This window comes from Peromyscus leucopus, chromosome 3 (assembly GCF_004664715.2).
Source record: "Peromyscus leucopus breed LL Stock chromosome 3, UCI_PerLeu_2.1, whole genome shotgun sequence".
Classification (NCBI taxonomy): Eukaryota; Metazoa; Chordata; class Mammalia; order Rodentia; family Cricetidae; genus Peromyscus; species Peromyscus leucopus.
In genome coordinates this window covers 107870678-107884964 of record NC_051065.1, presented here as the reverse complement: position 1 = coordinate 107884964, position 14287 = coordinate 107870678, and the positions used below count along the sequence as shown (strand labels likewise).

Sequence of the window (14287 nt, the reverse complement as noted above, 5' to 3'; positions counted from 1 at the left end):
TGAGAGTTAATTCCCCAATTAAGATTCCCTCTCTTCCTAGATATGTCTAGGTTTGTGTCAAAGTGACAAAAGCTAACCAGCAGCCTAGAAACCAAGAGAAAACCTTTAAAAAGTAGCAACCAGAGAAAGCAAACAGATTTGGGTAACTACAGATGCAGACTCTCATCCTAAACTACGGAGGGAAGGCATAATGAACACTATTTTTAAAATGTTAAAAGCAAAAAATAAAGTCAACTCAGGATCTCATATCTCATAAAACTATCCCTTAACAGTGACATTTTTCACATGAAAACAACAGCAAACTTGTTGCCAGAAGATCTGTATTTATAAAACTGCCAAAGAAGTTCTTCAAGTTGAAGAGAAATAATAGCAGTGAGTAGCTTAGATTTGGATGGCAGGGTGAAGGGAGTTAGAAATAGCCAGTATCTGAGTTAAAACTGGTTAAAGACAGCGTACTAACTCCCCAGAGCCTGACACCTGGTGCCTGTCATTCCATCCTATGTCATCTACTCCTTTTGTGCCCTTCCTACAGAAGAACATATGAACTCTTAGGTGGGTGCCACACCAGGCCCTCCAACATAAAGCCTTTAGGAGTAATGTTTATTCTTTCATTTTATCTAGACTCCTCCTCTCTTCCCAACCTCTGAATCATCATACACTGTCACTCCATGTTATAACTCAAGGGCTACTTTCTATTCCAGGCTACTTCTGATTGCACAGACCTTTGCTGTGCAGCTCCAGGGTGAACTAAAGTAAGGCACAATGCTAAAAAGCCGAGCATGATGGTGCATACCTGTAATCCTAGCACTCAGAAGACTGAGCAGAAAGATTATGAGTTCATTGCTAGCCTGTCTGCATTATTGCCACAGATAGGCATTATTGTGCAGCAATTTCCCCTGAACTGGAACACTGTCCTGGAAGAAGGAAGGAGGCTCCTAATATTTAGGAAATAAATAAGCTTGCAAATCTAGGAAAACTGAAATTTAAAAGATTCACAGGGCCTCTGCCTCATTATACAAGAGATAAACAACTTCTGGGGAGGAGACTCTGGGACCAGCTAAGCTGTCTGGAGAGACTCTAGTACCTGTCTAGCTGCCTACAAGCTGTGTAGAGAACTCCAGGGATACATCTTTTGTGGATTATCAACCAGGACAAGATAGATGTCTACTAATGCAGCTAGTTGCTTTTGAGTCATTCAGGCTTTGCAAGTAACTCTCATTCATACGTTGATAAGTAACTCCAATAAACTTGTTTGTCAAGCTACACTATGGTAGAACCATTTCATTGGTCATGCATTCATGCCCTATCTAGGGTGAAATAGACATTTGTTCACATCTTCCAGGAAAGTCACACAGTGGGCACTATAAAAAAAAAAAAAACAACTATAAGGTCAGCAAGATGGCTCAGTGGGTAAAGGTGCATTCTGCAAGACAGACAAGTTCAAGTCTTGGGACTCACATGGTAGGAGAGAACGAACTCCTGCAAGTTGTCCCCGACCTCTGCGTGTGTGTTATGACATGCCCTCATGCTCGCACGCGCATGCACATATAAATAAATAAGTAAATATATGCTGTATGTTTATTAAGTATGTTCCTTACCTAGTCAAATTGCTGTCTCACACTCTGATAGCTGAATAACAATTTTGGCTTAAGAGTTATAGAGATACAGAGACAAATGAATTAAAGCCTTGCTTCCAGCATAAGTATGCCAAATTCTGTTCCTGTGCCCCTGCTGGTACAGCTAGCTGTCTGACTAGACAACAAGTCCTGTTTACTCAAGGTAGAATGTCCTAACTGATACCCATACTATTCGCTTTTGTAAGCATGCTTAAGCACAGTGAAAATTTCCCTTCTTGGTCATGAAACACAAAGACTACCTGCAAACAGCCATGCAGGCAGGAAATTACAAGCCTATAAAAACTGTAAGCAACTACAAGTGGGCAGTAACTAGACTCACAGAGCACAAGCTCAGTCCAGGAGAGCTAGCATAAAAGGAGCCCAAGTTCTCCAACTCTTCAAGTATTGCTTAGTTCTTTACTAGCCAATTTTATATAACACAAAATAAATATAATAAATTTCAAAAAAAACTAAAAGCTAAAGATATTAAAAATTAAGTTGTCAACTACTATAAAATGTTGCTTCATAAAATGAATATTTTACAATAAAATGGAACAATATAAATAAAAATCAAATAGGAAGGATCAGTAAAGTAGCCCACAGTTGCTATAGGCTGGTGAAAAGCAAGTGAGTCTACTCTGGACCACTACTGACTGACTCATGACCTCTGAACAAGATCATGTGGTCACTGGGGCAGTGATGTCTTACAGGTGCTTGCCTTTTGATGCTGAGTAGCCTGTGGAAACCACCCCCTACCGATGATGCCCACATACCTTGTATTCCAGAGAGAGCAATGTCTCAGTCTTGTTAGCCCAGCTCCACTTATGGACTATGTAGCCCTTTTGGTCATTTGTGATTCCACCTTCCTCATCCAAAACCACGACATATGGACAGCTGGAAGATACACAGAAGATAGAAACTACTTATAGGCTCTGAAAGAATTCCCTCATCACTTTGGCTACAGGCAGGCAGGGCTAGGAGAGTCTGCCCCAGTCTGAAGGAATGTTTACCTGACATAAACTAGAGGAAGGGAAGGAAAGAATCTGGACTCCTGTGACCAGCTTCACCTTTCCACCCACTGCAGTCTAAGACTCTTTACACCAACTGATGCTAGTGGGGCATCTGTGGAGAAGGTACAGGCTGAGGTAGATAATATAGGCTGAAGCAAAACCCAAAAGATGAAAAATGATTTTTTTCCTGTAGTCCAGAAAGGATATCACAAAGATATCAAGCACCAAAATGTGAGCTAGAACATCTAAATATGAAAGGAAGTAACTTTTTCCAAAATAACTTATGAAAAGCTACATAAAGATCAACTCTTAGCTGTCAAGAGTATGTGCTGCTCTTAAGAGACCCCCCATGTGGTGGTTAATCTGAATTGTCAATTTGAGTAGCTTAGACATGCCTAGATTAGTGGAGCATGCCTCTGGGTCTATCTGTGCTTTCAGAGATGAACAGATCTGGTCCTGATCAGCAGGTTAATCCTTTGATGGGTTCATAATATGCTGGCATCATTAGGAAGTGGTGAAAGACAAGAGGAAGCCTAGGTGGAGGAAGTTAGTCACTGAGTTACATCTTGGGGAGGGCTGTATTTTGCTCTGGTCCCTTGTTGTAAGCCCCTTTCTCTATTTCCTAGGTCACCATGATGTGAACTTCTCTAATCCACTGTGCTATGACAAACTAGCACCTCTGAAACTGTGAACCAAAATAAATCTTTCCTTCTTCAAGTGGCTAATTTGCCACAGTAATGGGTAAAGTAATTAATACACCACAAAAGTGGTATTCACACATTGTTTACCCGTTCCTAGTGTAAGACACTTTTTCCACTAAAGAATTCTTCCAGGGGTGAGAATTGGGGATATGGCTCAGTGGCAAAGTACTTGCCTAGCATTTATGAGGTTCTGGTCCTCAGCACTGAAAAACAGTAACAACAAAAACCCTGTGTATCAGCCACATAGTGGTGGTGCACACATTTAATCCCATCACTTGGGAGATCTCAGAGAGGCAGGCAGATCTCTGTTAGTTTGAGGCCAACCTGTTCTATAGAACAAGTTTCAGGATAGCCAGGGCTGCACAGAGAAACTCTTACTCAAAAAACAAAAACAAACCAAAATAAACTACCCTGTACATCTGACCAAGAATGGAGATCTGTGTTCTGGTGTACCCAGGGGTGGATTTAGAGTGGGTTTCTTCTCACCGTGGAAAGTGCAACATGTACCCAGCAGCTGGGCCTCAAAGTACCACAAGTTTAACCGGCACTGCTTCCCTGCCTCAGTGCTTCCCTAGATTCCTTTAACTAGGAACTGTAAGTCATCACCTTATATATGAAACCATTACCTCAAGGGATACTTCATGAGGCTAGACTTCCCTTGACCTACTCACCTGTTCTTCAGGTTGTAGTAAACACAGCCCTGGCCGTCAGAATTGAACAGAGCCAGGAAGGTGTTAGGTACGTCGTTAAAGAGGCAGGTGATGGGTTTCCCTCTGCAGCACGTGGGGATCTGAAGCATGGCGATGTTTCCGGAGGGATAGCTGGCAGATACAGTCAAGTCAAACGAATAGAGAACTCTCCTGGAGCTGGTTATCAGAATCCCCACAGCAACAGGCCTCCACAGGAAAGGATTCTTCTGCTGTACATTGTCCCCTTCCTTCAAAGGTCCTGCCTGTGCGTTGCATGGGTCACAACTAAACAATTGGCATGGCATGGAACCCAGCCATGCCCCAGGGCCTTTCTCCATTTCACATGTCCAGGTTTTCACAGGTCTAAATGGTACTGGGAACATAGACTTTTAGTGCTCAAACATGAAGGTCTTAGGAAAACCAGGGTGAGGAGGTCACCCCATGCCTTGTCTCATCTTGTACCACAAGTGAGTGACAAAGCCAGGGCATGATCTCCAGAACCAGCAGTATTTCTAGTACTGTCATGCTGCCTCCCCTTTTGGCCAGTCTAGTAGAAAAATACATTCTCTCTGCTCCTTCCGTAGCTCAGAAGGCCCCAAGAAGCACTAGTCCTCAGAAGAACAGTGTCAGCAGCGACTTCTCTATATAGAATTGCAGAAGCCAGTGCTCCAGGTAGGAGGACTCTAGTGACTAGTATTACAATTTGTCCTCCCAAATATTTCCTACCAGCCAAATAAAAACAGAAATGGAAAGAGGGAAGGTGATAAGCAGGTAGAGATGACACAGAGTGACCCATCAGAAATTCTAGAGCTGAGTAGGTAGTACAATAATTGAAACAAAGATTTCATTAAACAAATAAAGCAGTAAGTTAAAACAATAAAAGAAAAATACCATTGTCCTGGAAAACCAATGAGCTGAAATGAGTATCCAGACTGTACATCATATAGGAAAAGAAGGAACTAGGTATGATACTTCATACCTAGCATCTCAGAACTTTGGAGACTGAGGCAGGAGAATGACTGAGTTCTAAGCTAGCCTGAGCTACATAGTTTCTGGTCAGCCTGAACTACAATGTGAGGTACTACCTTTAAAAAAAAATTCAAGAAAGAATAGAATCTCAGAGCCTCTGGAAAGCTCATTAGGCATACCAACATATGTACAACAGGAGTCCCAGAAAGCCAGGAAAGAGAGGAGACAGAAAGGATATCTACAAAAGTAAAATACACTGAGTGAAGCTAGGCATGGTTGCACACACCTTTAATCCTAGCATTTGAGAGGCAGAGGCAGGCAAATTTTTGTGAGTGCAGGTCAGCCAGGGCTACACAGAGATACCCTATATCAAAAAAGAAAGAAAGCAGAAAGAAATCTCAAATAATTAAAAAAAATGAACAAACAAATTGGGGAGACTCACAACACTTGTTGATTGAAAACTTACCACAAATCTTTAATAGTTAAATCAATGTGGTCTGGCATAAAGATAGACACCAAAATTCCAACAGTGGATTAAAAATGAGTCTAAAAATAGATCCTTCCATCTATAGTCAATCTATTTTTGCCAAGATCTCCAGGACCATTCCAAGTGGAAAGAATGATCTCTTCAACAAACTGCATTGGGACAACAGTACACCCCTGTGCAGAGGAAGGAAACCAGGCCCTGAGCTCATACAAGATGCAAATATTGACCCTGAATACCTCCAAGACTTATCTTAAGAACTTCACCTATAAAGCTGATATAAGAAAACACAAGATCTGGATTTAACAATGATGTCATGGATGTTGAAACTAAAAGCATTAGCAACAAAATGGGATTTCGTCAAAATTAACAACCTTTGGGGTTAGAGTGGTAGAATATGTTTGGCACATTTGAGGCCTTAGGTTCAAGTTCTAGCAACTTCCTCGCCAAAACACAATCAAGGCATGAGCAAAAGACTAGAACACACATTTCTCCAAAGACCACTTGCCAGAGAGAAGCAAATGCAAAGTTGTTCAGCATCACTGTCATCAGGAAAGCACAAGTCCAAACCAGGGGATTCCAGCTGATTCCTGTGAAGAATGGTGACATGAACACAGACCTGGTTGCTGCACCAGGATGTTCAAATCAGCTATAGCTTGCAACTGGCCAACTTGGCCACCATGAACAAAGACCTATCATTTTTATCTGAGCTTGTGTGTAAAAACAGTATTGGTGGCTAAAGCCAGAATTTTGAAGAAGCCAGGAGGTGAAGAAAAGCTTTCCAAACATGTTTCACTCAGGAGGGATCCAACAGCTGGCTGGTGCACCTTAGCCTTTGAACACAGTGAAACAGAACTTCTTTAAGACTACTGGATACAGCTCACTCATCATGTAACCAAGAGAAGTGAGGCACACAGATTGAATAATGTGTGCAAGGTCACTCTGATGGCTAATGTGGCTGTCAACATCATGATATTTAGGATTATGTAGGAGACAAGCCTCTGGGGGTATCTGTGAGGGCATTTCCTCCAAGAGGGGTTTAACTGACGTAGGAAGACCTATCCTGAATGTGGGCAGCACTATTCTATGGGCCAGGGTCCCAGGACTGGATAAAAGGAAGAAGCAAGCAGAGAACTGGCATTCATCTGTTTCCTGGCTGTGATTCATGTAATCAACCACTTCACACATCTGCCACCATACCTGACATGAAAGACTATACCTTCAAACTGAGGGCCAAAATAAACTCTTCCTCCCCAAAATACCCGGTGTGGTTATTTTGTCACATCAACCAGACAAGCAATGACTATAGAAAATAAGTGAACCTGGCCCCTGTAACTCCCAAGGAGAAAATGGACTAATCGTCAAGATGTCACCACTATTGGAGTAGAAGTCAAGCGTTCCTGCAGCAATGGACAAGAGGTTTGAGGTGGTTCCACATAGGGGACCTCAGAATTCTGGGCCAGGCAGGAATAAAGATCCAAGGCAGCCCCTTTCTGGTCCCATTTCTAGAAAGGTAACTTGTAAACACAGTGTTGAACCTGGTTAATGCAGTGAAGAATCAGAAATAAGGGGTAAAGGCGCACCACAGCCTTCTCAAGCAGCAGCTGCCTTGGAAGGAGTTTGCTTCTTCTGTATTAGAAGCAGGAGAGGCAGGGCTGGGAGAATGTGAAGAATGGATTCATTTATGGGCAGAGAAACAATGAGACTTCTTTGACATGCACTTAAATCCTGAATCCCCAGTTCAGTCAAGAGGAGGGGGCAAGTCTGTTTGGTGCCATGGCCCCAGGAAAGTAGCTGAGATAGTTCAGACACCTGCCCTCTGCTCCAATGGGAGAAGATCTGAGAACCCAGGGCCCTTCCAAGTCTCCCTTACATGCTTTCTACTATGCAGAATAATCTTTAAGGGTATAACATTGGTATCTGAGAGAGGACCAAAATAGAGGCACAAAAGCCCCTTTTCTCTTGAGGCTTTGCCACCAAGTTCCCTTTGTGACATTTAGTAGGTCAGACTGCCTCTTTGGGGCTCAGTTTCCCTGTTTCTATAACAAAGGAGTAGAACTAGATGACTCTGTGTATCCCATCCTTGAAATCAGTGTAGCTCAGAACCTGGAATAAGTGCTTTACCTCCAATGGACTCAGAGTTCACATTGCCTTAAGGCTGGGCATCTGGATCTGGTGTAGCTCTAGAAGATGCTGGGGAGGGAACAAGTGAGAGATTCCTGAAAGGCACAGTGTCTGAGGGGACTTTATACCTCCATGTTTTCCATAGGGATCTCTCTTTTTTACCCTTATGGTCAAATTCAAATTCCTTTCCTAATTTTAGAAGATGGCAATCAAACTGAAGTTGCTCCCTCTGAGGCTCTCATGAATGGTCTATCCAGTTCATTCTAATGATCCACTGTACATAACAGCTACTTGTTACATCTCTGTGAGTAGGAAAATCAACCAACTCAACCTACCAAGGCATGCACAAACCTTGGGCTCACCCTCTGAAGGGATGTGCCTTTTCAACATCTGAGCTTTCCTGAGCTAGAGTTCAAGCCCAGGCAGAAAGGCAGTTTTCCAGTAACCAGAAGTTCCCTGCAGCTGCAGCTCACAATTTGCACGTGTGTGGATATACACACATGTGCATATTTCTAGAAAGATTCTATAGTGCCCATCGGATTCATATGGGAACTGTGTCCTCTTCTGCCACTTTTGCACCCAACATTCGGATTCAGCCACACCAAGGCAAACCTCAGCTGCAGATCAAACAGATGTGCAGCAAATGGGATGAGTGCTTAGACTCCAAGCACTTGGACCATGGAGGTGAAGTACAAGGACCACAGGACACAACTAGTGAATAAGGGTCCAGGAAACACCCTCCAAAGCATTTAGGGACACCTCACTTTTCTCTCAGCTGGAAATGAACCACCCTGTCTGTAGCTTCCTCTCTCCTGGCAGAGTCCTAAAGGCAGGGGCCCGCCTACACAGACAAGCTTCTCACAGGTGTCAGGGGCTTGATATACTCCTGCTGATCTGAACTACACTGAACTTGTACTTCAACTCTGAACTTAGACCCTTCAGAGCTTGACCTGGACCAACCAACACTTACCCCTGGAGCATCCTCACCAGGCTTCTCTAGTTGACCAAGAATCCCCATTGAACAGTTAGCTGTTTGAAGCCCTGGAGTTCTCTGGGGCTGAGTTAGGGAGAAAGAGCAACACCCATCAAAAGGATATTAAATGAAGGAAGAGCCATCATAGAAAGTGTAATGCAGCTTGACGGGCTTCTTGGGCCCCTTCCACTCTTGAGAATGGCGGCCCGCGTGAGCATGGTGGCTGGAAGGCTGGTGAAGAGTGGAAGTAGTAATCTGAGTCCCCGCAGTGGGAGGATGGTGAGTGTCCCCCTTGGAGGTCACCATTAAATGAGAGGATATCTTTGCCCTGTAGTTGCGTAAAATCATTGGGCAGGAGATATTCCTCCCTCTCCACAAGATCCTTTCGGCTTCTCTGTGGGAAGGAGATGAACGCATCTTCTAGGCGCTCGGTTCTCACTCTCCAGAGAGGTTCTCTGCAGCCCCTTCCCAGCATCTAAGTCTCCCACCCCAGTCCCCTTGTCCTGAAGTATCATCCCCTTCCTGTTCTTCCTCATATGCAAAGGTAGTATAGTATATTTAGGAGGAAATAGGAAAATGCCTGGAAAAGGCCAGCTGTGTCTGAATGTCTGTCTGGACCTATGGAATGGAGCTATGCACAGAGGGAACTCTGGAGCAGCTGGAGACAGACTATCCCCTCACTCCCCCATCCTGAAGTTCCAGGTAGGCTCCTTCTAGAGGTGAACAGGGTAGCTGTTGCCTACCTGTGCCCTGGCCCGGTGATCCCAGGAGATATATATGACTTAGGTGTGAAATGAAGCTGGACTCTTAGAGAAATAGTTTCTGCTAGGCCTCACAGTGTTCCCAAATAATATACTATGAATCACCCATATGGATGAAATATTTTGTTTGGGGAGACTTCTTTTTCTTGAATACTTAGGAAATCAAGCCAAAAAATTACCACTTAGGGCACAAAGCCTATGAACTGCCAGGAGCCACACAAAAAACTTCCTTGGGTGAAGGAGGATGTTGCAGAGGCAAAGAGCATTGAACAGGAGTTGGGCTGACAGTGCTGGGTGAGCTCAGGAACTGCTTTACTTCTCTTATCTGTAAATTGGAAGGACCATGGGCTCGTGTGTGTGTGTGTGTGTGTGTGTGTGTGTGTGTGTGTGTGTGTGTGTGTGAGAGAGAGAGAGAGAGAGAGAGAGAGAGAGAGAGAGAGAGAGAGAGAGAGAGAGACGGACACAGCTGGACTGACATGGGGAGTGCACTTACTGCTGTGACACCCATCTATCCTTTTGTCCAAGTCCTGTGGATGCCATCCCCATATCTAGGCACTCACATGTGGCGACACATATCCTGCAGCTTTTCCCGGGCCTCAGGACAGGGGTCCTGGATCTCGAAGATGATGCTTTCAGGAGGGGTTCGAACTCGAGGGAGAGGGGACGTGATCTCATCTATAGCCTTTTTGCCTGCAGTTAGAGGTGGGATGAAATATGGGGGGCTTTAGAGGTGAGCTCTTGAGCATCACATTCTCCTGGAGGAGGGCTGCAGAACACGTTAGGAGGCTCTTTTGGGCTCTGCAGCAATGGGGATGGTTGGCTGCTAACTCAGCCAGTCAATAATTAAAGGTACGTCAGAGACTGCGGAACACAGTGATGAACAGCAACCAGAGCAATGAAGTGGGCTTAATGCCGATGCCTCCACCGTTCCCTATAACCAGTCCCCTTTACCAAGGAGAGCAAAGCATGAGGAAAGCAAGTCACACAGGCAGCCAGGAGGGGTGAAGACTTGGCTTCAAGCTTTTCAACTTCCAGCCTTACCTCCAGTGTCTGTGGGAAACAAAGGGGGAAAATGAGTCAACCCTGCCCTCCTTCACCACCCAGTCCTCCCCTGCCTGTCTGTCTAGTCCATGCTGTCATCATACTTGGCAGGGTGGGTGGGAGGTCCTGAGGCCTCTCTTACTCCCCGCAGGTCCCTCTCCACCAAATCTTCCCCCTGGAGCTTCTTTCTCCCACCTACTGTTTAAAGTTCCATCTTGTGAAAGACAAAAGCCTCTCCTCTCTCTCTCTCTCTCTCTCTCTCTCTCTCTCTCTCTCTCTCTCTCTCTCTCTCTCTCACACACACACACACACACTCCTCAAATTCATAAAGAAAATGGTAAACTCAACCTCATTAAGTAGGCAAAGACTATAAACAGAGGGCCTTTCTGTGTGGGCCTTTCTCAACAGGTCAGGGAGTCTTTTGTGGCTTTGCTTTCTGCCCACACATAGTAGCCCCTTCTAGAACACAGAACTGGAGCCTGCTAAGTTTGGGATACAAATACCACTATTTCCCCACTGATGGTATGGCTGGACAGAGCTGTCTCACTCACAGCTATCTGGAGACTGTCTGGGTTGAAGGAATGGATTGTGTGGAGTACACACATGGGAATGGAATACTATTCTGATTGCAGTGACTGGATGTGCTGCAGCTCTGGGGTGCTTGTAAGGATCCGTGTCACAGGCTGCTGAATCTCAGTGAGCTGAACACCCTTCTATTAGATATAAACCTAACCAGCCACCAACTGCACAGGCTAGATGCAGATCCAGTCATTCATTTCTCCTCTCAATCCACCATCACCAAGGATAGGGGTGTGTGTATAACACCCCCACCCAGAGAGAGAAAGGCAGAGAGAGAGAGAGAGAGAGAATGTGTGTCTGGCTGGAAACACTACTGTCTTTCTCACCTTTCTTCTTGACTTCCTTTCCTGTGGAGAGGGAGAAGCTCAGACAGGCTGTGGACGTCTGGTAGACCAGCTGATAAGGTGTGCTCACTCCAATGGCAGAAATGTTCATGGAGGATTCTAGGGAAGAAGAATGAATCTTTACCATCTCTTAAAATTTCAGTTCAATTGCAAAAATGTAATATAGTTTTCTTGCTTAAACAAGATAGTGGGTCAGATATTACAAAGTTACCTGTAGTCATAACCAACTAGGAAGTCTTCTGAGGAGAGACTTCTAGATGTATAGATGAGCTCAGAATAGCAAGTGACATTTTAGGGCTCCCCTTTACAGGTTTCCCTGCCCCAGCCTCTTAAGGGTGAAGAGCCTCTCACACTTACATAAGAAGCAGAAACCAAGCACAAGGTGAATTCGTCTAAGGGCAAATGCAAATGTCGGTGTGGCACTAAGTGTGGACAAAGCTAGGCAGCAAGGAGGAAGGAATGAGAGTAGGCTCCCCTTAGCTAATGCACGGGAATCAGATGTTCTTCTAACAGTCTTTCAGCCCACAGTCTCACACTGTCTTCTGTGCCGCCACCTGATAGGTGGCTCCTTAGTTCTAATGTAGTACCCTTGGCCACATTGGGAAGAGAAATAAATCAAGAGGTCCACTGACCCCTGCCAACCCCAAGTCCATCTTCTTGGTACTACGTGAGGCTTAGGTTTAAAGAGAGGACAAGAATTACGTATTACTAAGCAGTCCTGCCCAACACTTGACAAAGCATTGCTTCTGATCTGTGCCCTGCAAGTTGTTTGCTCTGTGTGAAATCTCTTCCTTGGAGACAAGGTCCCCCACTGATTAGCAACAAGGCCCAAGTCTTTCCCTTCCGAAGCACAAGACTCCTGGGGCAATCCCAATTCTTTGGGGTTCATTATGTCAGTAGTCTGACAGCCAAAGGGAAGAGCACAAGGGGGTCTCTGTAGGATATCTATCTGTACTCCTAGTTACAATCTTATATGAAGCCCACTGCCTCATTCATTTGTTATTTCCCCAGATACAGTTATGTTACTAGTTGGACATGAAACCAGTGTTGGACAATGCTCAGACATTCACTCAACACACTCAAATTCATAAAGAAAATGGTAAACTCAATCTCATTAAGTAGACAAAGACTATAAACAGAGCCTCCACCCTGGATGATCAATCACTTTTGCTAATGTTTCAGGTATTAAAATGAAAACAGCTTTCAGTACCTTCTACACTAGTTCAAAAGAGAAAAGCAAGTAAGAACTAATACTTGTCAACCTGTCCATGTAGAGAAAAATCATGTAGAAGTTATGCACAGACTGTGACCCTCTGCCCTACTAATCTCTCACCTGGGAAATTAATCTTAATCAATACACCAGAAGGAAAAAAGTGATGAGCATACAGTTGCATATAGAATTAGAAGCAAAAAGCATGTGATGTTAAGCTCTTAGCTAAATATGAACTTGAGTGTTGGAGGGAATCTGTCCCCTCTCACATGCAAACCGTTCAGCCAACCTGGCAAACATTTTCAGTTGACCATGTAACAGAAACTGAGAGACAATGACAATACTATCAAAACATGTATGCATGACCCAAGATAACAAGAGTGTTTTGTTTTTGGATATTTTACTCAGTAATGCCACTGTCAGATGAGAATAAAGGAGCAGCCCTGTGTTTGTCTGTGACAAGCCCGGAGGGCAGGTGTCAGGACAGGAAGACAAGCAGGAAGCAGTCTTATGACCATAGAAATGTCACCTTAGCAAAGGGTATATTCTGGCTAGATTTAAAGAGATATGCCAGGCATATTTACTAGAATTCAGCCAATAAAAACACAAATTTTGTAACAAACTATCATACTTTGAACTTAATGCACTGGGAAATCTAGCTAATTAAAATCTGAGTCAAATGAATGCTTTCCCAAAAGAAATAAATGGATCATTCCTTCCATTGTATTTGACTATTGTGACCACCCACCCCCCCTAAAAAAAACCCTCAAACATTTTTAAAAGAGAAGACTATCTTAGGCTAGGGAGATAGCTCAGTAGATAAAAACACTTCAAAAGCCTGATGAGCTGAGTTCAATCCCCAGAACCTGTCTAACGATGGAAGGAGCAAATGGACTCCCTAGAGCTGTCCTCTGACCTCCACATGTACACATCATAAACACATATACAATAGCAATACAAATTTTTAAAATGAGAGAGATGAACATCTGTACCAAGTATCAGCCAGTGAGAGATTTCTGAGTAAGCTCCATGATGGGAGGGGCTTCTTCATCCCCCCCCAAATCCCCCACCCCCGCCGCCAATGATGCTCCAGGTCACAGTCCAGCTGAACTCTCTTCTCACTGTCACCCCATGAATCATAAGCTCTGAGGGGTTCAAGAGGTCTGTACCTTGGAACCAAAAGCCTGTCATTCTGAAAATAAGCTTAAAGTACTTCATGAGGTGAAATACAACTTATCTTTTAAAGATAGTAAGAATTATTTCTCAGAACAGAATCATCCTTAGTATCCACAGGACACTGGTTCCTCCTCCTCCTCCTTCTCTCTTCTTCTTCTTCTTCTCTCTCTCTCTCTCTCTCTCTCTCTCTCTCTCTCTCTCTCTCTCTGTGTGTGTGTGTGTGTGTGTGTGTATGTGTGTGTACATGTGTGCTCGTGCATGCCTGAGTGCCGGTGCCTGCGGAGGCCACAGGCATCAGCTCCCCTAGAACTGGAGTTACAAGAATTGGACATGGATGCTGGTAGCTGGAATCAGGTTCTCTGCAAGAGCAGTGAGCACTCTAACTCTCTCTGTCCCCTTCACCTTGTTTTTGAGACAAGGGTCTCTGAATTGGCCAGTAAGGCCCAGGGGTCCTCCTCTTTATCTCCTGAGCACTGGCATTACTAGTGATTTGACTCAGGGACTTTACTAATTGGGCTATCTCTCCAACCAGTACATTTTATTATCCTCAGATGGCTCGTGACACTTAATACAATATGAATGCTATGCCAGTGGCTGCCATGTGTTATTC

At 44.3% G+C, this 14287-nt stretch overlaps 1 protein-coding gene across 6 annotated transcripts in view; it reads right to left on the bottom strand.

Annotated features, from left to right (window-relative positions):
- C3H3orf20 (chromosome 3 C3orf20 homolog) overlaps nucleotides 1-14287 on the bottom strand; it is a 58694-nt gene that overhangs the window by 26477 nt on the left and 17930 nt on the right. For all 6 annotated transcript variants that reach the window (XM_037203921.1, XM_037203922.1, XM_037203923.1 and 3 more), the window contains 6 exons: nucleotides 11274-11390; nucleotides 10369-10377; nucleotides 9888-10017; nucleotides 8691-8960; nucleotides 3999-4148; nucleotides 2390-2510 (listed from right to left, as the gene is read on the bottom strand). In XM_037203921.1, coding sequence (XP_037059816.1) covers nucleotides 2390-2510; nucleotides 3999-4148; nucleotides 8691-8960; nucleotides 9888-10017; nucleotides 10369-10377; nucleotides 11274-11390 — 797 coding nt within the window. The remainder of the gene's footprint in view (nucleotides 1-2389; nucleotides 2511-3998; nucleotides 4149-8690; nucleotides 8961-9887; nucleotides 10018-10368; nucleotides 10378-11273; nucleotides 11391-14287) is intronic.